The sequence below is a fragment of the Botrytis porri genome (assembly GCF_014898465.1).
Source record: "Botrytis porri strain MUCL 3234 chromosome Unknown BPOR_008, whole genome shotgun sequence".
NCBI lineage: Eukaryota > Fungi > Ascomycota > Leotiomycetes > Helotiales > Sclerotiniaceae > Botrytis > Botrytis porri.
In genome coordinates, this window is record NW_024066082.1 from 206292 (window position 1) to 229389 (window position 23098).

Sequence of the window (23098 nt, forward strand, 5' to 3'; positions counted from 1 at the left end):
GAAATTAGTTCGATTTTTATGGTTCGAAATTCTTTCATACTTTTGTTGCTTTATAACACTCATGTTTGACATGTATAAGCAGAGTGAATGAGCTGCGAGAATACGATCGAGCAACCAGAAAGCTGATGATATGATATTAATCGATAGCCGGAATTTGTATCAATGGCAAACCAGATATTTGCTCTTCCACAAACGTGTCCGACATCAACTACGCCAATATCACAACCCAGAGTTAGACGCTCTCGTGCGAGTAAACCAAAGGTCAAGACTGGTTGTTTGACTTGCAAGTATGTTCACCGCCACTCTTGTTCCAAATCATGTTCATTCATACTTTCCAAGGCGATATGCTGAACAAATTTCAGATCACGAAGAGTCAAATGCGATGAGGCAAAACCAGGTTGTATGCGATGCGTAAGATTTGGACATAAATGCGAAGGTTACGCCTATCTTCACAGATCCAGTGTGAAGCCCACTGTTGGAACCAGCATCGCGCCACGAACGCTGATACCAAGAACTGGGTATCTGCCCATAAGTCCGGCTACTTCCCCCACTTCTGTGGCTTCCACGATCTCTTCTATCTTATCGCAGCCAGAATCTTCCGCTTCTCCACCCTCGACATGGAGAGATCAAAGTGCTGAAACATGTTTCCGAAACTTTGTGAGAGAGATTACGGAGAGTTCAGGTCACTTTGAAGTTTGGTGGGGTCTCATATTCTCTGGATGTCAATCGTCGTCGCTCGTTTTCGATGCTGTACACATGATTGGATCTCTCGATTTGCGACCGAAGAATCGGGGAGTTCATATAGGAACCTTCAGACACATGGCCACTTACCACGAATATTGCAATACGAAATGTTTGACGAAAAATAGAACAGTGCCATTTTCGGAGGGACCAGGAATAGGCGCAGGAATCATTGACATCGACGTGGAAAGCAGAACAACACTTATTACCCATCTACTTTCTAGTATGATGGCTAGAGGGAACGAGGTCATTAGTCATGAAAGAGTCTCGACTATGTACTTGGGATTGAGAGCACTTCGTGAGTGGGTAGTCAGGACATATATTCCCCAAGGTGGCCGTCTCGGATCGATGTCGGAAACTGCTTGTTTGAAATGCTTTTGTCGCTTGGAATCTAGAATCTTACGATACGCGGATGCAAAACCAGAACATGAAAGAAGGACAAGTCTAGGAGAACCAGATATTGAAATGATGCCGGGCCGATTTTCTAATCTTACAGAGGCGAAGAATGATTTGGAAAGGGTTATGGTGAAAAGTATGGAGTGGTTGGCTTCGACTCTTAAACGACATGATTTTTCAGCATGCCACAATGGCCAGGAAAATAGTTCTCACGATAATGGATTATTCTTTGATATTGATCCTAAATTTGAGGAGGTGAAAAGAACATTAAGGGAATATGAACGCTGGAATCGATCTTTCTCGCCTCTTTTTGAAGACCGCCAAAAGAAATGCCAATCCAACGATAAATTCCACTGCGATAAAGATGCGGATTTGTTATTGGCATATTTGTTAAGACTGAATTGGCTTTCCGGATACATCCTCATTGCTTCATCTAATCATCTTAATAGCCTTGACGTTGCCAAAGGAAGATTTTCAACGCAATTACAAGAGCTAAAAGAAATTGCTAAAATACTACGCTCAACCCCGACTTGGAGGAAAACTTTAGAGGAAAACGGAGATTTCGAACTCGCAACTGTGATACCATCGATGGTTGTGGGATGGGATGTTCGAGATAGAGATTTAAGACGAATTGCAGTTTCGATGTTGTTGAAGGGGGGAAAGTATGACCATTTGAGTGGGAGGGGAGTAAGAGGATTTTCTGGGGCGGTGGGGAGAGTTATGGAGAGATTGGTGGAGATAGAAGAGGATGGGCTAGAGGTGGATAGAGTTCTAGAGGAGGGTGCATCGTTAGCTGAGGAGACTAAGTGTAGGAATATCGAAATGGGATGGGATGCGGCGGCGAGAGTGGCTTTATGAGGTGCTGTAAGGGAAATCCGAGGCGATTGGGACTACCGGGATTTGAGGGGAGGAGAGAGATTGTTGTTCAATGTTAGTTGGGAAGAGGGGACTGAGGTGATGTATTGATTAGGATGGAAGTATTGGAAGATTGAGATAACTGTAAAGGTTCCAAATGTTATAATGGGATGGGATGGAATGGAATGGAATGGAATGGGACAAATTGGGGTAGGATAGGATAGGCGTTAGATATCATGGGAAAGCGGGGTCTATAGATTTATCACGAGGATCCACTTCAACACTTTACAGGTAGTTTATCAGCCAAAGCATCGAACCTAGATTTCTTAGAACTTAAGATTACTTCTCTATATGTAAATTTCACTTGCTTGTACATTTTATTAGTAATTAGTACCTATTCAAATATATACATCCAATTCTACAACACACGATTTTGATAACTACATCTAATCAACATAAATCAACACATCTGTTTTCCATTCCTAGATCCATCATAGATGCCATCCGAATCCAAACCCACGTTCAAATTCAACGAAGATACAGTTGTTCAATCAATCCAACTGAGGCTCAACTAAAAAATGACGGATGCTCGCTCGGTCGCAATCATCAAACACACTATGCATCATTGACAGGCTTACCATAAACCCTATAAAGTCTGTGGCTTGTGATCGGATTAGCCCTCTTTACTAATGGCTAGGTTTGGGGATCCCTGTGCTAGCTAGTCTAATCTAGCTTACCCCGCCTTATCACGTTGTAGGTAGCTTGATTCTTTGGATGAATGGTTGGAAGAAGGCTTACTCTTTTTCTTTCGAACGGTGTAGAATGGATTAGAGTCCTGTTTGTTGATTCAATCTTATTCATTTGGTTGTGATGTTGTGAAGATATACTTTATTCGGAATCTTTTTGATCTTTGACCTCTTTTTGTTTGATTTATACTAGATGTCGTTTTGACGAGGCGGTCGTGTTGTTGCCTAGATTTACATATATCTATCTTTACCTCAGCCTGGTTGATTTCTTACTCTTACCACGGATTTGGATTCGTGTACTGGACTATCAAATACCTTGGATTGGAGAGTCTAACTGATAATTCATATTGCTGGCAATTGCCACCAACTGTCATCACTTTGGCGAGACGGTCTCATGGTTGCCTAGATCTACATTTACCCTCAGCCTTATTGATATCTTACTCTCGCCACATAGCGAAACCAAGTATCATCTCGTAACTTCAGTTGGACGACCAAGTCAACGAGTTTACTCTCATTCACTCAGGCACTCCTCTCAATAGCGATAATGGAAGCCTCCGGATCCAACAACAACCGATCTACTGCTGGAGAAATCATCTCGAATGCTTCCCATGACATATTCGAGTTTTCCAATATGGAAATTGAGAATGCTGATTCGAAAAAGGCAGTTATCAAACAATCAACTACTAACGAGTTTCGTGAAGGATCAAAGCTTCTCGGGGAAACAGAAAATATGGAACGGAAAGATGAAGACGAAATTCCGCTTATGACATTCCATGATAGATATCAAGACGGCTTCAGATTTCCAGGTCAAATAGATCAAGTGGATCAAAGTATTGGTCAAAAAGGTGACCCGAGTTTAAATGATGGTGTGTATCTTTGAGTAAATCATACTTCACATCTGCCTGTCCTAATAAACTTTAATTCTATACTAACGAAATACCATCAAATAGTGCGACCCCATTTGACTTCAGCGTGGGGGGCTGCGGGTGAGCAACAACGCAAAGCTCGACAAGAGCTACATGAAAGAGATCACAATGCAGTCGAGTACAGCAAATCGCTTTTAGATGAAGGCGATACTCTGGTGTACGTCTCATATCCTGGAGGCATTACTTTCTACGACTCCAGGGGAGAACCACAACCATACAAAATTTATCGAGCAAGTAGCGACAAATTAAAAGCTCTTGGTTCAACCAAATTCTCTCGGATGTTCGAAGAACGGCCACAATATTGGGTGAGAAAAAGAAAGGGCCTTCTACATTATCTTCCAGAAAATATCAGATATGTGATTGATCTTACACCACTAGAAGAAGGTGACGAGGCAGTCGAATTGGTATCAGAGTTATCCTGCTCTCCAGGAATCAGGAATTGGTACTTGGCTGAAAAGCGATGTGGCGTCGAAAAGCATCTGGTTGCCGGTGATGATGATATTCCTGGACCTGCCATTGTACCAGCTAAAACTGCCGAACAGTTTGGATTAAAAGTCCCGGTAGACGGATACATAACCTTCCTTGCTTCACAGTCGAGAATGAACTCGTCTGTCAACGATAAATTTGTCTTTACATCTTTGGGTCGTACGAACCCTAAAGAGGATACTTTTGTTGATGGTAAGTCTGTCCAAGATTCCAATATGCAGAGAGCGATTAAGAATAGCTTGGAGGATAGTCATTTGTTTATTGGGCCTTCGGGAAATGCCCCGGTGGGAACTGCTCATGATGACTCTACCGAGGTAGCGGGGTCAAAGAAAAAGGTTCTAGATTATTGTCCGATCCGTCATCGATTTGGAGTCGAAAATCTTCTTAGGATCATTCAAGGTAAAGCACCTAAACTGGATTCGGCGCCTAAAGTATGGACACTATTTGTTTTGGCAAAGTATTATGAGTGTACAAGTGTTGTGGTAAGGGATCATTCCTTCATTTCAATATTTTTAAGTCTAACTTTATTTCAGATTGACTACATAACCTCATGGATCATGAATGGAAACAATATCAAATTCCTCGAAGTTCTTCCCGAAGCCAGTATAAACTTTGGGCTTGGATTAAAATCACCCATGATTACAAGAGCTGCGTTCTCAATTCTTGTTTCTGAAGAAGCGCTCAATGTGGCTTCAAGAACTTTTTGTGAAGGTCTTGGTAGGCGAGCAGACTACAAGTATCTTCGACCTCGTGAAGAGCTTGATGAAGATTTATGGAACGTTATTCAACATGCCAGTCAAGACTTCTGTGATCGTGTTCAAAAAACAATTACCGATTTGTTGGATGAAAGAATGGCATGGTTTTTGAAACTTCCAGAGTACAGGAAAATTTGCAAGTTTGAAGACTATTGCTATAAGAAAAAAGATAAGAGCAAGAAAGACGAAGCCATATACGAGAGAAGAAAGACGGTTATTCAGCAGTTACTCGTCAATCTTCGTCGATTTGTTCGAGGGAAAATTATTACTTGTCTGAATCAAGGACTAGAAGTCTTTGAGATCACTATGGCAAGTAAAAGTCAACGCGAAGCCCAATGGGAATTGCATGCATCTTCAGGAGTCGAATCGATTGAGGGTCCAGATCCAAATTACATTTACAACGGTCTTGGTGATCGTGAAAGAGTCTTGCTACCACATTTCTGGCGTCGTCTTCGAGATGTCTTTTGGGAGGATGATTTTCAGAGCCCTAAACTTAACTTATATGATCCGCAGCTAATTCGCTCAGGCAAAAGTCTTGTGGACAGAGATGATATCCGCCTGATAAATACTTGCGACCTGGAGATCTATGCCAACGACTTTAATCGTGAAGTGAGCCTTGCGATTAATAAGGAGAATTACAATCCATCGTCACCCTCGAACCCGTTACCTGCTATCTCACCAGCTGAAACGAAGAGCCTGGATGAAGACAAACCTAATTATGCATTTATGAGTGCATATAACCAAGACCATGCATATCATCAGGCACGTCTATCGGGAATCAGAGCATTAGAACTTGAGCTTGCCGAATTTGATGAGAAAACAGATGATACAGCATCAAAATACTCCGTCTCAACTGACGCTTCGACTAAACCATCACTCAATCTACCTTTTCGCTCGAAAGGGAATAAATTTGCGGTCGAAAACAGAAAGAATGAATATGATCTTAATGCTCAACCGGGACCTTCAACCAAGGCAAAAGAGAAGTCGAAGAAATCTGCACCAAAGGTTCTCGAGAACTTCTTGCAGCATATGGGACAAAAATCACTTGATGATTATAAATCATACAGGGCCGCTCCACTCATAGGTGTCTCACACCCAAATATGGACACTGGTTCTGCTATGCTATCGAAAGATATCCCAAACTTTACCTTCGCCAATACATCCACACCCTTCTCCGCCAACTCCAACCCTTATCAGCTAAGCGAATCTCCTCACAATTTCAAACTCTGTTGTTTCCTCGACGAACTAAAAGCTTACACGGACCATATTTGTCACTCCATACTCTCTAAATCAGACGGATCGGAAAACAACATGTTGACAGATACATTGCTTTGTTTGACCGATAAGGAATGGCAGTATTTACCGCTTTGGGCAGGAGGGAATGATGATGGCAGTGGTGGTGTGACGAGCGCGGACGTACCACCCGATTATTATTCTAATGTGGGAGGATTGACACCGGGAGTTATGTATAAAGGGTCTAGGGGATTTGTGGGGGTGGGGACAGGAATGGGAAGTGAGAGGAATAGTAGTCTGGATGTTAAGAATGGGAGTGCGAGGACTGAGACAGAAACGGGAGCTGGGAGTCAAGCAGGGAGTCAGATTAGTATATCGAGTGATGATGACAGTGGAAGTGATACGGGAAGTGTTTTCTCGACAGGAAGTTATGATATGGCTGCTATTACGCCCACGGGAAGTGGAAGTGAAAGTGATTTCGAAATTGTTAGTTCTGGAGAAGATGAAGGGGTAGAGAGTGGTGATGATTTTACGATTGATGGGGATAGTGTTAGTATTAGTGAGAGGGAGATGTCGGATGGTGAATTTGATGAGGATGATAGGGATAGTGAGAAGGGAAAGGGGAAGGGAAAAGAGATAAAGGATGAGATGATGGATGAAGATGGGGGTGATGGAGAAGATGATATGGATTGGACGGATCAGGAAGATTTGGTAGTGGAAGATGATTGGGAGGGTTCTTTTACTGATTTGTAGGGTAGAGAAGAGGAAGGTAGGTTTGGAAACGATGGAATAATGAAATTATGATGGGATGGGATGGGACAGGGAAAAAGAGAATCGGGGAACTGGGTAGCAATGATACAATGAAATATACGATATTATTCACCGGGGCAATGACAATATAGTATCCCAAAAGCGAATTTGAACCTCGTGACAGAAAGATATATCATGATTCATAATTTAAGAAGGGATCGATAATCAGTTTGCGGGCATATGTTAACTAGCACTATAAAGACAGTTCATATACTCGAGTATAGTTATAAAAACTTTAAAGTGTGATATTCCAACTTTAGATCACTCTGGATTCTGTGAAATGATACCTCTCCCCTTTTTTCCCCGCCATTCTTTTGATCTTTTTGAAGTCAACTCTGGATTCGATAGTTAAGAATAGCTTGTATTATTGTAGAATCTGAAGGATACTGCTATGCTGATATTCTTCTTAAGACCTCGACTTCGAACTTGTAGTTGAGATGGAGAGAGTGAGATGTTGAGTTTTTATTTGATATGTTTGTTAATGTGGATATTTAGGATTGATGAGTTGATGGCTTTATAAAGGATAAATTGATGATGGATATGATTGGAGAGATGAGTAGCAAAGTATCGGTGTTGGAAAAAGGATTTTGGGGAGATGAAGAGAGGTACGCAGTGCGAGGAAGGCATACTTTATTTTGGGGATTCAAAAACTCAGAGGTTGAGGATAGGATGAATTTGTGGTTTTTACTTGTAAATTAGTAGAGTGCAAAATGCAGTACTTTGTGTTTAAGATTTAATCAATGGTTGTTAGTTAGGTGTAGCAATGGTAAAGTACATTTTATGTGATAACATCCTTTAGGAATAGATAATAAGCTAACCTGATTCTTTAGGATAATCGAATTTTTCAATTCAAGATATTTGGCATACAGTTCTTCTGAGAACATCGCGAAATTTGATAGGGAGATGGTTCGTCCCAGCAAGTACAGGGATAACTCTATAATTTCCTATCAAGATCAGAGCTCAAAAGAACGAATATCGTCTTCGATACAAACATCACAGAATTAGTACGCATACCTACACATGGTTATCTGTCTTGGTACTGTGCCTGATCGGCCCCATTATGTAAAAGTGATGACTGTTCGTCTCATCCCTCGCTCTCTCATCTAACTATAAACCTGACAGATCACCACCCATCCCAAAGAAGACCACGAATATCTTCCCATCGCCCCCGTTCGCAAGCATCCCTACCCCTTCTAAATCAAGCTTCGCAATAACCGTAGCTGGGTCTGGTCGCGCGGCCAACAAACTCTCCTCATCACCACTCTTCCCGAACCCTCCTATCTCAAGATCGACGAATTCTATGAGGTCCCCTTTCTTGCGCTCAGGGAAGTCAAGGATAAGTACGGTATTTTATTATCCGTTCCGGCGAAGCATCGTGGAGGTTTAGCCGAGCTGAAACTGCACATTCGTCGTCGAGATTCGGAACGCGATTATGAGAAATTATGTCGCGGTGTGTAGAATGAAGATGGTTTACTCGAAACGATGGGAAATCTAAATTTGGATTCTGAGGTCGAGAAATTGGGTTACTCGTGTCAGATCTTTTGATTCCCTTCCCTAGGCGTCTACCGACATGGTCACTAGATAGGTTTCATATTGTAGTATACCATGGTGTATCCATAGATATGTATTTGTTCGATGAACTGAGCAGATAACTCAGCTTCGGCTTCGAGGAGCTTGTTGGTGTGAGCAAGAGGCTGCTAGTTAATCTAGTATTGCTTGCTTGACTATGCAGTCATTCTGGTTGAATAATAATGGCATGCTCGGAGAAAGGAATCGGGTTTGAACACTTGAAATGAGGCATTGTGTGGGATGAAGGAAGAGATGGATGGAATTAAATTACGAAAGGATTACATCCGTTTGATAGGTTTCAAGATATTAATTTCGTGCTTAACACATATAAACTCTTTTACGAATTCCCCTGAATGTGGGAGAAATTCGGTTACAGTTACATTCACCACATATAATTTTCTTGATGTAGAAGATATTTGTAGCTATTCGAGAGAATTACTATCATTACTCAGTTCAACGTGAGAATTAATCCACTATGAAATGTTTGAAATGCAAGAATCACTATCTACATACGTCTTACATAGTACCCTCTCTGGATTGTTTGATCCGCTTGTCCTTTAAGTCGGGTACCCTACTTTCGGGCCACCTCCCTTTTGGGCCATTTTTCGTACCAAAAATGGAATTTTTAATTTTCTTATTTATGAATAGAATTTATTAAAAATTTATATATATATAATTTAGATCGTTTTGAATCTAATCTGAAATTTTTAGATTTTTAGGATTTTTTTATATTAAGATTTAAAGCTTCAAAATATCGATTTTTAAATTTGTATGAGAATCACATATAAATTTAAAACTTTTATAAAATCTTTAATAACTTTTTAATAAAAATTGCTAAAAATAAACTAAAAAGTTTTATTATAAGTTTATAGTATATTTACTTTAAAAGATAAAAAAAAATAGAAAGCTTCTTATAAATAGATATTTAAAAGAATACCCTCAAAATTATAGGGATTATTTATATTACTTTAAACTTACTATATACTATATCTCTATATTTGTTAATTTTTTTTAAATTTTTTTTTTTGAATTTTTATATAAATTTAAGTTCAAAACTTTCAAAAAGATATATAGTTTTCTTTTAATAATTATTGTTAAAAAGTTATTAAAGATTTTATAAAAGTTTTAAATTTATATATAATTCCTATACAAATTAAAAATTCAATATTTTAAAGCTTTAGATCTTAATACAGAAAAATCCTAAAAATCTAAAAATTTCAGAATAAGCCTAAAATAGCTTAAATTATATATATTCAAATTTTTATTAAATTAAATTATATATTGATAGAGATATTAATAAGCCAAAAAAGCGATTTTTGATATAAAAGGGTGGCTCAAAACGGAGGTGGCTTGAAAGTAGGGTGGTCGATTTATTCGCTATATAATCCAGCGGGAAATTGTGTATAGATACAAACTGGTAGGTACGCGTTCTATGGTTTACTTTAATCCTCCCCATATACGAAAAATCAAGGAGTTGCGCGCTTAAACCTGTTTTGAAAACTTCAGACGGATTTTTGGTGTAAGGATGAAGATTGCAGAAAGGATCAGAAGAACGAGTAGTCTGAAAGTCTGGACGAGAGAAAAGATGGGCTATTATAATAATTCAGTCTAGTGGCATTCAACACACACACAAAAACTCAAACGAGTCAAAGATGCATTTCCAAGACTTCAGATTATTATCCACTGATCCCCCCCCCCCAAAAAACCACACTATCACAAACTTCTATTCAATCTTTTCCCCTTCTTCACTTTCCCAGTCTCAACCTCACCCTCACTAACTTTCCTCTTCTTTCCCCCAACCGCCCCATTTCCCCCCGTCTTCTCCATCTTCCCCGTTTCCCCCTTCCCCAACCCCCTCACCAACAACTGCCCCGTGTAAACCGGATACGGATTTCTCGTCTTCCTACTCCCCCTCAAACTCACCTCCTCTCCCACTCTACCCATTTCTTGAATCGGACTCTCCTGCGCGATCTCCACATCCGGTATCTCTTCATCTTCGCTTTCTACTAATGTCTCGACTTTATGCGGGGGATCGTATTCGAGCTTTTCTTTTGCGTGACTTTTCTTTTTCGCGTGCGCTTTAGAGGTAAGTCGGATGGTTATTGAAGGTGCGGGAGAGGGCGATGGAGCGGGATTTTTTGAATCTATTTCTTGACGCAGGGAAGGGTTGTGTTTAGGTTGTGGTTTGAGGGGATTAGGGGACTCTAGTTCTTCGTCTGAAGCTTCGGAATCGGAGCGTTGAGGATGATAGCGTGGATCTCGCGGGATCTTTGTGATATTTTTCTTTTTCGGAGATTTGGTTTTGAATGTCCTTGACCGGGGCTCAACTGTGAAAGGTGGAAGTTCAGGTTGTAAAAGTTCAGTATCCTCAGTTTGTGTTTCCATGCTTGTAGATGTAGGTGTATCTGTTTGTGTTTCCGCATTTTGCTTATGCGTTATACGTTGTGCTTCCACTTTCGCCTCCGCATCTTGCAATTGTTTCTGCAAATTTTCAATCTCCCCCATGCTTTCTCCAGCCACAATTTTCCATCTCGTAATCTCGACTTCGAGATCGGATAATCGTGTGGAAGTCTTGATTGAGATATCGAGAAGCTCGGTCACTTTTCCTTCGCTGGTTCGGTGTAGTTCGTGAAGTCTCTTGATTTCTTCGCGGAATTGTTCGTCTTCGTTTTCTCTTAGTAGGAGAAGTTCGTGTAACCTCTCGATTTCTACTCGGTATTGTTCTTCTTCTTCATCTCTTAATTTCTTCAAGAACTCAGCCGTCTGTGTTTCACGAGCTTTGAGAAGATTCTCCAGTCTTTCGGCCTCTGATTGCTGGGTATCTTTTTCCAGTTGTAAATCTCGAATTCTCTCTTCGGCTTTCCTGAGTTGTTCTTCGAGTTGTGTCGTTTGCGTCTCGCTAGCTCGAAGAAAACTTTCTAATCCATCAGCTTCAGCTTTATTTTCATCTTTCTCCCGGAGCAAGTCTCGTATTCTTTCTCCATTCCTACTCAATTGTTCTTCCAATCCCGCAATCTTCGCATCCTTCGTACCCTCACTCTTCATCTCCTCCTGTGTCGAATGTAAAAGCTTAGCGAGCGCCGCCTCCCTCTCTTTGCTCTCCTTCAACATTTTCTCCAAACTCTCAAGCGCCCAATCACGTTCTCCATCTTTTTCTTTCCACTCATTCATTTTCAATTTCAATTCCTCCCTTGCCTCTCTCAATAGTCTCTTCAAATTATCCCACGCCTCTTTTTGACTCAACGGTCCATTCACCAAATCCATACAATCCTCCAATCTCCTCTCCGCTATCTCCGCCTTCAACCCCTCCTTTTCATCTTCCGCTTCCCCCTCCGCAACATCATATTTCTGACATATAAGCTCCACCAAATCATCCGTATCTTTAAGCTGAACTTTCAAATGCGCAATAACTTCCGGATCAGTAGCATTCGGATCAAGAGGAGATCTATGTCTATTCAATCTCAAAGATTCAACTCTCGGATGCGTATTTGATTTATTAAATGATAACCCAATATACTCATCCAATCTCACTTTCGACTTTTTTCGCCTTCTTCTCCGCAGATTTGATATCGAATTGCGCTTTCTGAAGCCGTTTTTCCAATCCATCAATTTTCCACCGGAGTCTCGCAATCGTTTCTCCGTTCTCCAAATCCATGTCTGTGAAGGGAAGTTCAGGATCGCGATCGGGATGTCGTTTCAGGGTGTATATTTTCTGCTCCAGAATTTCATTGTGTTGCAAGACGGTCGTGAGACATCCCACCGCACTCTTGGTAAGACTATTCCTCTGTATCGTTTTATTCATCAGTTTTCGCTTCGTTTGGTAGAGTTCGATCAATGCTCGAGCTAATCTTGCGCTCATTGAGTCATCGTGGACATCACCGGTAAGGTCCTCATATTCCATGTACTTCTCTTCCAGAAATCTTTCGAGAGACTTGGTTTTTTCTTTCTCGTCGCTCAATTCACGCTGGCATTGTCGGTAATTTTTGGTCATTTCCTTGCATTGTTCATATTTTTCCTCGTTGGGATAGACGTTAACATCGAGTTTCTGGGATAATTGATCCATGAGTTCCTTGATGGATGTGAGATTTTCCTCCACGTGTGATTCCTCCATAGCTAGATCTCTTTCCTTTATACACCATTCGAGCTCCGCTCTAACTCTTGTTAACTCCCTCTCCGCATTGAAATCGTTTGTATTTTCAGCAATACCAAATGCCAATTGTTCTCTCAATCCTAATGGACCATCGATTTCCTCTTCCAATTCCCCCACCCGCTTCTTAAGAAATTCCCGCTCCTTGCGCAATTCCGAAACTTCTTCAGCATCGACATCAGCACCCGTCTCTATCATCTTCATCACTTCATTTTCTGCCTCCTCATACAATCTCCTGTAACCATTCGAGGCATTTTCATTTGCATCATGCTGAGTTTGTGTGAATATAAAATCCTGTATATCCCCCATATCTTTCTCCTTCTCCTTGCTCCTTAGATCCGCCAATACCTGCAACTGTTTTTCGAGCTTCCGATTTTGTCTTCGGAGAATCTTACGTTCCTTGTCCATGATATCGAGTAATACCATTCCCTCTTTCCTCTTAGTCTCTTTGCGTTCACGATATGCTTCGAAATGAACGGGTGTCAGACTGAGGATTGCGCGTGTTACGTGTGCCATGTCATGATAGTGCTCAAGACGCAGGTTCCTTGTCTCGAGTTCTTTGATGCGGTTGACAAGTCGCTGGTAGTGAATATCTCTGTCTTTGCGATAACTTTCCAGCGATGTGTCGTTTTCGTCTTTTTCGATACTTTCTTTTAGAGTTTCTTCTTCTTTTTCTTCGTCTAGTTCTTCGTCTTTTTCGCCATCGCCTTCTTTCATTTCCATATCCTTTTCTGAATCTTCATCTTCTACCGATTCGATGGTAGATGACTGTTGTCTCAAAGGAGAAGGGGCATGCAAGATTCGTCTACTGCCTTTGAAATTAGCACTACCTAGGCCGGCACTGGGACTGAATCTACCAGGCGGCTGCTCTGAGGGCCGCTCTGGTGTTCCTCTCTGTGATGTGTCTTCTTTCGACGTAACCTCTTTTGGCGTAGTACCCATGAGATTCTCAGTCAAGATCTCCAATTGATGTCTGAGATCATCCCTTTCTGCCATCAACACATGAATTTGTTCTATGAGAGCCTGTACTCGTGCACTCACTACTGGTGGCGTCTCCGACACTCTCGCCGACCTACTCCTAGCCTCTTCCTGTAAATGCTGTACATGAAGTTCTTTTCCCCTAATAACCTCCTTTGCTTCCTGAAGCTCCTCTGCAATCCTATCTCTCTGCTGCTCAAGAGAAGCATCATCCAATTCTCCTTTCTTATCTTTCCCCTCTTTCAAATTTTCAACTTCTGCTTGCATTTTCGTCGCCATCTCCCGTGTTTTCACAACCTGCTCTCCCAATTCTTGAGTCTTCCTCTCTGCCTCAAGTTTCTCCCTCTTCAACACCTCTAACTGTCCACTCATTTCTCTCGTCGCATATTTTTCCCCTTCATCGAAAGCTACATCCCTTTCATCTCTCACCTGTTTTATACGATCTAATCTTGTTTGCGATTCCTCTTTAGCCTCGAGAAGCATACGATTGAACGTTTCCAGTCTTATACGAAGAGATTCATTTTCGCGCTGACAAGCTTCCAGAGGATTTTCTTGGAGATGCCGGATATGCTCTTGGGTAAATTCCGAGTGGTCGAAATTGTATTCCGACATTTTCATGAATGGCGGGTAGATATGAATGATTTCTTGCGAAAATTCATCTTTCTCCAAAAAAAATTGCGTTTGAAAGTTCTTAGAATTTAACAAAGTAATAACCTACAGTAATCAAAGAAATTCACTGACCAATTGTAAATGTCGAAATTAGGTAGGTGTGGGATTGTGAACAAAGTGGGATGACTCCTTTGTTCACTAGCGAATGTTGTAGCTGTTTCCAATTGAAGAATATGATGATAACAAAGGCATGAAATATGGGCTGAGACATAACCATTAGTAGCCAAGAACTTGTAGTGGTTAGAGAATCGTTAATTATTTGGCAAGCATCATCTTGTAAATATCAAACATCAAATAAGATTAATATTTCAATAAATTGATGAATATGTATGAAATGAGATGAGACTAATACAAAATTTTACCCTAAAAATACAAAATGTTTTCCAACAGAATGAATGCGTTGAGACAGACACTCGTCCTCACAATCAACTGACCATGGGCACGATTGACCATTAAGCCTTATGAGCAGCCTTCTTAGCATTGCTTGGAAGCACCTGCTTGCTTACACCACTTGGACCATCACTTTTAGGAGCATCAAGAGGCCTGTTAAGTCCGACACGATCTTGAGTGTTATAAGTACCAATTCCACCATCTTGGTCTGCCTCAGTAATGAGTTCCTTGCGACGTGTGTCGACGAGAAGACGGATGAGATCAGGTCTCATGTAATGACCACCGAAGTCTCCGAGAGCCTTTGGGAGGTGTGATTGATCGAGATCGATCTAAAATATCGTTAGTATAGAATTTTTTAATGGGGCAAATGCTGGCTATCTTACCTCGACGAACATCAAGCCCTCAAATTCCTCATCAGCCTTAGCAAGGCATTGTCCGTCGGGTCCGAAGATTCTGCTGTTGCCGTTGTAAAGGTTGTGATCTTCACGCTCAACTCCAGGTGGAGTGCACTTGTCAACACCTTCCTTGGAAATACGTTGGAATGGTGCGAGAACGTAAGTTGCAGTCTCAATAGCGTAGGCTGGAGAAACAATATCGGAGTTGGGGTTGCTAGTGTTGGTCCATGGGTCTAATGGAGTGCGAGTTTCCTCATGTGGGTAGATTGGCCAGCCAGCAATGTGGACCTGATGATTTGTGAGACATATTTCTTCAAGTACTTGTGAATGCGATCTTACCTGTTCTCCCTCGGAAACGTTCATTGCCTTCAAGAATGGGTTCATGTTTTCCCAGCAGTTCAATTGCCCAACTCTTCCGATGTCTGTCTGAACGACACTCTTGAAGGTATCTCCTGATCCATCGCCGTAGACAAGCTTCTCAACATGAGTAGGCTTGATCTTTCTGCGGTGGTTGAGAACTTCTCCGGTTGGGGAAATCAGAACTTGAGAAATGTAAAGAGTTGCGAAATCGATTTCACTGTATCCCAATGAAACGTAGATAGCGTTTTCGCGGGCAGCTTCACGAATTCTGCGCATCTCGTCTGAGTCAGACGCAAGACTGTTCTCGCGGTATGCCTTAAGCATAGGGAGAGATTGTTGGTAGTTGACCTTCCATGCCCAGTATGGATAACCAGGAATCCCTATGAGTGCGTAAGTAAATCGCGAAGAACGAGACCAAAGCTAGATATACTTACAAACTTCAGGGAAAGCAACAAGTTTGCAACCTGCTTTTCCAGCTTCGTTGATCCAGTGAATGGTCTTCTTGACAGACAGTTCGAGATCGAACCATCCAGGCTCAGCTTGGACAGCTGCGGCCTTGTACTTCTTGATTTGAGCAGGCATTTTGATATCTGATATGATAGCTGTTTGTTGTTGATTTTTTTTTTGGACGATTGCTGTTTGCTATTGTTGGATGTTGAGAAGATTGTGTGGAGAAATGAAAATATTTGGATGAAGTCGAGCTCTTATACAACTCAGAAGTTACCCCCAATACCAGGAAACTGTGATTTTGATTTCATGCATTTCGATCATCATACGATTGAGTTCAAATCCCGCCCCAAATTTGGGACGGCAATACGTAGGGAGGATGAGGGGTAGAAACATGACGACGTCGCATGCAGGATGCCTTGCAACCTTATGAGGATACTGTAAGCAGAAAGAATTAGTAACGACATACAATGAAGTTATTTCTAAAAAAAAAAGCTGCTTCATGCAGCATCTACAATCTGGAAGATTAGCCGTTTGAACTCGTTTTTTGATTGTATATCGGTGGATGCTCGGAATGTAGTAATCGCTTCAAACATGCTCCCCGTATTTCTGGATCTGCCGTGAAGATCACGAATCGGTTTGCCCCGAGATAAGGAAACCAAAATTCACGATCACGGCCATAAGACAAGACTTACTAAAAGCGACTTCGAGCCATCTTAGAAACCTGACCAAGTTGTGAATGTATATGTGAATATCTAAACTGTAGAAGCAATTGCCTCAAATCCCAACACTAGCTGGCGTTACAACAGGTGTTTGTCCACCACGATAAAATGTTCAAAACAGCTCCGAAAGATAGAATGGAGCATATTCTACGGAGATCATCTAGGTATAGCCTGCAAGCTGATGATTGTGATGCAACGCAATGTTGCAGCACCTCTAGAATTTCAAATCCCGAAATGATGACCATATGCAAATGCAGCAATCATACGATCGGATCGCAATTGACCCAGAAGAAGGATCAATAATCACAACCCAGCAAGTACATGGACTCCATGAGAGACGAACCTTCGATGATATCTGGAAAGAGATTCTTGCCGTTGCAGTCCTTTCGTTGTAGTTGGAGAATTACCCAGGTGTTGGAGACTGAAGTATGATTATGTAATCGACAGACGGTTTGTACAATGCCGAGGACCAGCCGAGATCACGAGCAAATATGGGATAGCATCGGGAACCAACTTCGAGCAATACACCTAATTATTGTAATTAATTCACAGAAATTAGTTAAGAACCTGCTGCTTCTATGACATTAGACTACGAAGAAACATCGCAAGAAATCAAAAACGAAAGGCATAAATGAGTAAAATACAAAGACAAGACTATGGCAGACTTTACATATAGAAACATTGAGATTGTTTTTAAATAAAACATCAATCCGTTTTGATTAATTATCTCATAGTCATCGTGTCTATGTACAGTGTGGAGCTAAGTAATACAGATGGGGGATATTATGTGAAGTGTACAAGATACATCTATTTCATGAAACCAGCCTTTCCATCACCATCAGCATCGACCTTTGGGTTGAGCTTGTCCATCAAGCTAGGCTTCTTGTGAGACTCGGTGGAAGAGTGGGAAGTAGTGTGGTGGGCATCGCCAGCAGTACCAGTATGTGAGTGAGAACCATTGAGTGAACCGTTGTGTGTACCGGTGTGAGCACCAGTGTGTTGTCCGTGGATACCTTCTCCCTCAGTCAAAGAGGTAGTACCTCTAGCACCGTCGCCTCCGAGAGTACCGCCAACAGACTTTGGCTCACCTTTGAAAGCATCAGTGCGCTCCTCGCGGCCTCCTAGGGAACCTCCTTGAGCTCTGAACTCGCTCATGCTGACAGCAGGGAGAGCGGTGGCAGTGTGGTGCTTAGCCTCGTTTTGATGAACCTCGTGGACTGGGACGGTAGTGTGGACAACAGATGGTTGAATAGTCTCCTTTTCGATGACTGGTTGAATGGTCTCGTGGACGTGGTGATGAATATGCTCACCAGCAACGGTGGCACCCTTGGCTGCGGTGTGTTGAGTCTCTCCGACAGTTCTGGTGTTCTTGAATTGGGCTTGTTCAGCAGCGAGACGTTCCTGAATCTGCTTGTCATCTCCGTGCTTGACGTTACGGTGCTCAACGGCTCCGAGTTGATGGGTGTGTTGCTCTGGAAGGACTTCACGGTCTCGGATAGGCTGAACTGAAGTGTGATGGTGATCTTGGTGAACCTCGCGGTCAATAGCAGTCGTTGCTTCTTCGTGGCGGGTCTTGGTTATGTGCTCATTTTGAACGGCTGGGTTGATTGTCTGCAATAAATCATTAGCACTTTCTAAGCTGCGGACTGAAGGACAGGAACTCGTACCTCGTGAACAGTGGTATCATGCTTTCCATCCTTGGAGAGGAAATCACTGACAGCTGACTTGGCACGATCCATTTTGATTTGATGTGTATATGAAGGTAATTAGGTGTTTGTTGGGTATAGTGGATTGAGTTTGAAGATTGTTGATTGTTAATTGCTTGATTGTTTGTGTTGAAAATGCAAATGAGAACGAGATGGGAGGATAGTCTATAACTTATAGTCCCGAGAGCCTCGAGATGATAGCTCCTCCCCCGCACCTAGCACTGTCTACATCATCATACTAGATACAATAAGTTGTACTTTCCAGATTGGGATAGCTGTGTCTTGCAAATACCTGATTTTGTGAGATCCGGAGAATGCGTTACCAAGTGGGCTGTGTATCGATGCTGAGAATAAATCAGCGGAGGTTCGTATGGAATTGTCTAGTCCTTACATGGTAGACAAAGGGTGGGAGGATGTGCCGTGAGGTCAATTGGCACTACTTACGCACTTTGCCTCCACTTCTAAATCATATTGCCTTCCAGATGTGCCTTTGGTGATTGGGTGCCAGTCTTTGCCCGATCAACGTCAAAATCCCATGTTGGCATCTCAAGTATGGTATTGGCAGTTATGTAAGAGTGGGTTTCGGTTGTTGCGCGAGTAAAAGCGGAAGGATCTATGATTTCCATTTCCAAAACAGCTGAAGTGAGAAATAGTTTGTGAGATAGCGTGCTGTATTCATGATCCATACTAGAAACTTTATTTGAGTTACGGATCCTGAGAAGAAAGTCTAACTACTAGTTATTTGTGCTGTGGCTTCTTGACGCCATGAAACTTGCAAGATTACTAAGAATTTGAATTTTTGAGCACAAGCAGAGCCAATCATGTATATTGAGAGTTTTTGAGTAGTGCAAAGTAGCTGACAGTCCGAGACTCGTATCAATCTCCTCATTGTTGAGTTCTGCAGAAATGTTAATTCTTGAATGTCATTCTTTGATGGTTGTTGATTTCGCCATGATCGATTTGATGGGAAACTTAAAGCTGCATCATTATGCCCCGCATCGGATTAAGCCGCAACACGGGAAAGGGGGAATCCACCAGATCCGCTGTACAAGATTACTAACCTTAAACAACGCAGCCAGTCATATGTACTTTTCGACTCCAAGTGGCCAGGTGGGATGAGCTCATCTTCGTTGCTTCCCTGTCAGCGTTTCATCACTTTTTCCAAATATCGATGATTTGCATTACATGTGGATTTCTGCCGCAATGAACCTGGATTGTGATCGAATAACGTACATATCACATTCAACAATGTAACGAAAAACAAGGAAGTCGAAGCTTTTGACGCCGGAAGTAGGTAAGTGACCTATTAGCCAGCGTTCCAAAATTCCCAATATGTGAGTGGACGGAGATCTAGTGTACTAAATAATCTAGCTTTTCGGTCAAGGGGTCCATGCCGCGTTGCTGCAATGAATCAATGATCTCTATTCTGAAGTTCTAATGGGTTTTAACTTCTCATGGAGCAGTAGAATAGAATCGTGCAGAATATTTCTCTTGCCGGTAGGTTAAAATCTTGGAGATCGAGTAAACCTACAGTCGGGGACAAATTGAGTGCGGGTTGGAATGGAAGTTCGCCAATTATTTCATCCCTGCTATGTTTGCATCTAAACCACATACTTGGATTGGAAGCTTTGGTCTGTGAAATTGATCTCATGTCGATGTTGTCGTTGTTTGTATTTGTGTTGTGCTTTGTTACCAATACGAATACCAAGTAAAGGGGTTGGGCAAAAGAGATCGTCACAGGCATTTCGAAGATCCCCCACCGGTAAAGCTATCTCCGAACACCGATTGTTTACTTCAGACATGCTGACCTATCAATGGCTTCCAGAATAAAAGTTTGGATCTTGAAAGGGTTATCATCGACATATGATGCTCAAGCAAAAGGTTCAGATTCACCTGTTATCGATACTAAATTTGGACAACAGTTGTCAATTGATGATGTACCAAAATCTTCCAAAGCATACGATAGTGACGATAGCCGTGAAGAAGCGAGTAGATGCGCATGACAATTTGAAAGGTGGACGAGAGAATTACAGGAATCAGGAATCTCACGATGGTTCCTGGAGTAAGAATCTATGGAAAATCTCAAGTAGATCCCAGCAATTCCCAACATAGCTACGATATTTGAGATCGAGATTTCTTGGTGTGGCTGAGACTCAAGAGTCTAAAGATTCTAGACCTAGACTTCCGGAATTCATTCCTACGAAAAATGACGACACAAAGACACCCCAACAAGATCCATCCTACATCCAAAGTGTATCAGAATCTCTTTTTTCCCCGTACCAGATCTCCACCAGAGAGGATATTGGGTTCTGCAGAATACGCTTGTTCCACTAGCACCTGCCATAGTAAAAGATGGCACGGCTTCTGATGGTCATGCAAGTAGCGTTGATCGTCGTTAAGGGAATCTAGAAACATTACCATACAATTTCGAAGCCACAAACTACACTTCATCAATTCGAGAGGCTCGTCGTCGAACATTTGTTTTTGCACAATCGCATCCAATCCATTCAGTATCACATCGTGAAGCATCAAATATTATCAATTCGTCAAGTAGCACTTTTCCAATGAAGGATACACTACGAACCAATTCGGTGCGGGATCGAGGTACTTCTCATTCAACCTCTACTACCACTACGTTGAGGCACAACAACGATTTGTCTTCAGAAAATGGCGTTTCTGGTAATGTCTCTAACAGAACTCCTCGATCAATGCCATCACCGTCAAAATATACTCCTTTTTCTACAGACAAAAATGTAGAGGCTAAAGGCAATGGGACCGACATGCATGTTGATGGTACCAAATTTCCCATTGCAGATGGGCAGAAGCATACGTCCTCGTCAATGCCGGATCATTTTGGGATGAATGGCTCATACCTTATTGGAGAACGGGCAGAGCCCATAAGCCTTGAAGGTGTGGTAGATCTTAACAATACTGTAGATACTACTGTACGCGAAAAGGTTGCACCCGGTACATACAATCCCTCTCTTACTCGTCGCCGTTCAAAGTCAAACAAATTATCACCTTTGAAACTCAACCCCTTATTGCCAGATTCACCTGCTTCACCATCTTTTGTCCGCCCAGAAAATTGGCCATTTGTATCTGCAGGATCTACAGTAGATAGAAGCAGAAGCTGATTCATCTTTCTCATTAGCTGTTGTTCATGAACATATCTTGCCGACCTCACACGAAATTATCACAAAAGAAATTCATCGAGAGATCCATCAACATCATTGGTATCATCGAGTTCTTCCAGTCATCGATACCGAAGTCCTACCAGCCAAACATTACGTTTATGGTGATGATGGAGATACGCTGGTTAGAATACCAGAGTCGATGGTTCGGGGTCATACCATTACAGGAACATATACTCCAAGCTGGTCTATTGTACATCATCATTCGCAAGCTCCAGCTGAAGATCCCTTTGACTCACCACTGTTCGGAGTCGAACCAGAACTACCAAACACAAAATACACGACACACTTTCAACCAAATTCGCAAGGTGGGCTTCAGTGGTCTCATATACCCGGTGAGCCCGTGAAAGTCATGGAACGAGAGTATATCACCGCAGAAGGTTTCCCTCGCAAAGAAACTTGGTGGAGATATCCACCCGTCATGGCGACTGCTGCTCAGGAAGCCGGTCTAACAGTACCCATGTATTGGAATCATGTACCAGCTGGAAAAGTACAAACTGTTACACAAGCACCAGTATCGACCCCTAAAAAGGAGAAGAAGATTAAGGAACTTCGTGATTTGGAACATGCGCAAGCAGCTGAATATAATAGCATCGATCACATCGATTCCAATATGCAAAAGCTTCGCGAGCAAAAACTTTATGATGGTCTTTCGGATTCGGATTCAAAACATGCTCGAGAACTTAACGGTATGCAATCACGATTAGTTCCGAGAAAACCAGTCGCAAATCAACAAACATATGAAAGACCACCAACTAGAGATTCAGGATATGGTGGCTTGGATGGTTCTCCTTCATCCGATGGAAGAGGACCATCGCATTACAGAGATACCTCAGGCTCGAGTATATCTAGTCTCTTAGGTAGAGTACGTGGCGAGGACGCAATAAAGTCCACTCCTGTAGATGGAGAAGCTACTAAATACTTACAGAGAATGAGAGAAAAGAGACGAAGCTCAGGTGCTTCTTCAAGGACCACTTCTAGGTCTTGGAATAGAAGAAGTGAGGATTTTCAAAGAGGTCCAAATTTTACCTTGCCCGAGAGACCAAAAAAGCCTGAACATCATTTTGGGGCTCCGACGGCATTGTAATAAACAGTATGGATTGGTACAAATGAATTTTTGGGTTTGGGTTGTAGGGTACATGGAGAGACGCGTTCATTTCACGTTTATACATTAATTATCACAGAAATCCTGTATAATAGCAAAAAATAGAAAGCTATGTAATTTTTAGGAGTTATATTCTCTAGTCAAATGTTTTCTTCATCGTCGATTTTCTCATCTCTGCTCAGAAAATCATCGGCGGCAATAACCAATCCTCACGATACACATTTTAGCATCAAAACTTCAGCTGGGAACTAATGTACCAGTTACCTATATACACCCCATTTTTACCCTTTGGTCGCCGCTCGCTAAACATACAGATAAACAAAACCTCCGCAGATCGCCACTAGGTCATGGTCGACGCATCTAGACTGGAACTAGATGGAACTAGACTCGGGGCTAAAACTAGCGTATTAGCCACATCTATGCGGATTGGGCTCGTTCCTCTTTCCCGTCTCCTCATTTCGCCTGCCTCTT

At 42.0% G+C, this 23098-nt stretch overlaps 6 protein-coding genes across 6 annotated transcripts; 3 read left to right on the forward strand and 3 right to left on the reverse strand.

Annotated features, from left to right (window-relative positions):
• Positions 1 to 162: 162 nt before the first annotated feature.
• EAF01_006232 (uncharacterized protein) lies at positions 163 to 1995 on the forward strand (the record flags this gene model as incomplete). Its single annotated transcript, XM_038914486.1, has 2 exons — positions 163 to 287; positions 363 to 1995. The coding sequence occupies 2 exons, from the start codon at positions 163 to 165 to the stop codon at positions 1993 to 1995; spliced, it is 1758 nt and encodes a 585-aa protein (XP_038769441.1).
• A 1287-nt stretch (positions 1996 to 3282) lies between these two features.
• Positions 3283 to 6891, forward strand: EAF01_006233 (uncharacterized protein; the record flags this gene model as incomplete). Its single annotated transcript, XM_038914487.1, has 3 exons — positions 3283 to 3604; positions 3689 to 4632; positions 4684 to 6891. The coding sequence occupies 3 exons, from the start codon at positions 3283 to 3285 to the stop codon at positions 6889 to 6891; spliced, it is 3474 nt and encodes a 1157-aa protein (XP_038769442.1).
• A 3339-nt stretch (positions 6892 to 10230) lies between these two features.
• On the reverse strand, positions 10231 to 14254 carry EAF01_006234 (uncharacterized protein; the record flags this gene model as incomplete). Its single annotated transcript, XM_038914488.1, has 2 exons — positions 10231 to 11990; positions 12049 to 14254. 2 exons carry the CDS (start codon positions 14252 to 14254, stop codon positions 10231 to 10233), a joined length of 3966 nt encoding a protein of 1321 aa, XP_038769443.1.
• Positions 14255 to 14763: 509 nt separating this feature from the next.
• On the reverse strand, positions 14764 to 16038 carry EAF01_006235 (uncharacterized protein; the record flags this gene model as incomplete). The annotated part of the gene is made up of 4 exons (XM_038914489.1): positions 14764 to 15030; positions 15085 to 15384; positions 15436 to 15836; positions 15891 to 16038. The coding sequence occupies 4 exons, from the start codon at positions 16036 to 16038 to the stop codon at positions 14764 to 14766; spliced, it is 1116 nt and encodes a 371-aa protein (XP_038769444.1).
• Positions 16039 to 17432: 1394 nt separating this feature from the next.
• Positions 17433 to 18364, reverse strand: EAF01_006236 (uncharacterized protein; the record flags this gene model as incomplete). Its single annotated transcript, XM_038914490.1, has 2 exons — positions 17433 to 18236; positions 18293 to 18364. 2 exons carry the CDS (start codon positions 18362 to 18364, stop codon positions 17433 to 17435), a joined length of 876 nt encoding a protein of 291 aa, XP_038769445.1.
• Positions 18365 to 20895: 2531 nt separating this feature from the next.
• Positions 20896 to 22609, forward strand: EAF01_006237 (uncharacterized protein; the record flags this gene model as incomplete). Its single annotated transcript, XM_038914491.1, has 2 exons — positions 20896 to 21298; positions 21483 to 22609. 2 exons carry the CDS (start codon positions 20896 to 20898, stop codon positions 22607 to 22609), a joined length of 1530 nt encoding a protein of 509 aa, XP_038769446.1.
• Positions 22610 to 23098: the final 489 nt, after the last annotated feature.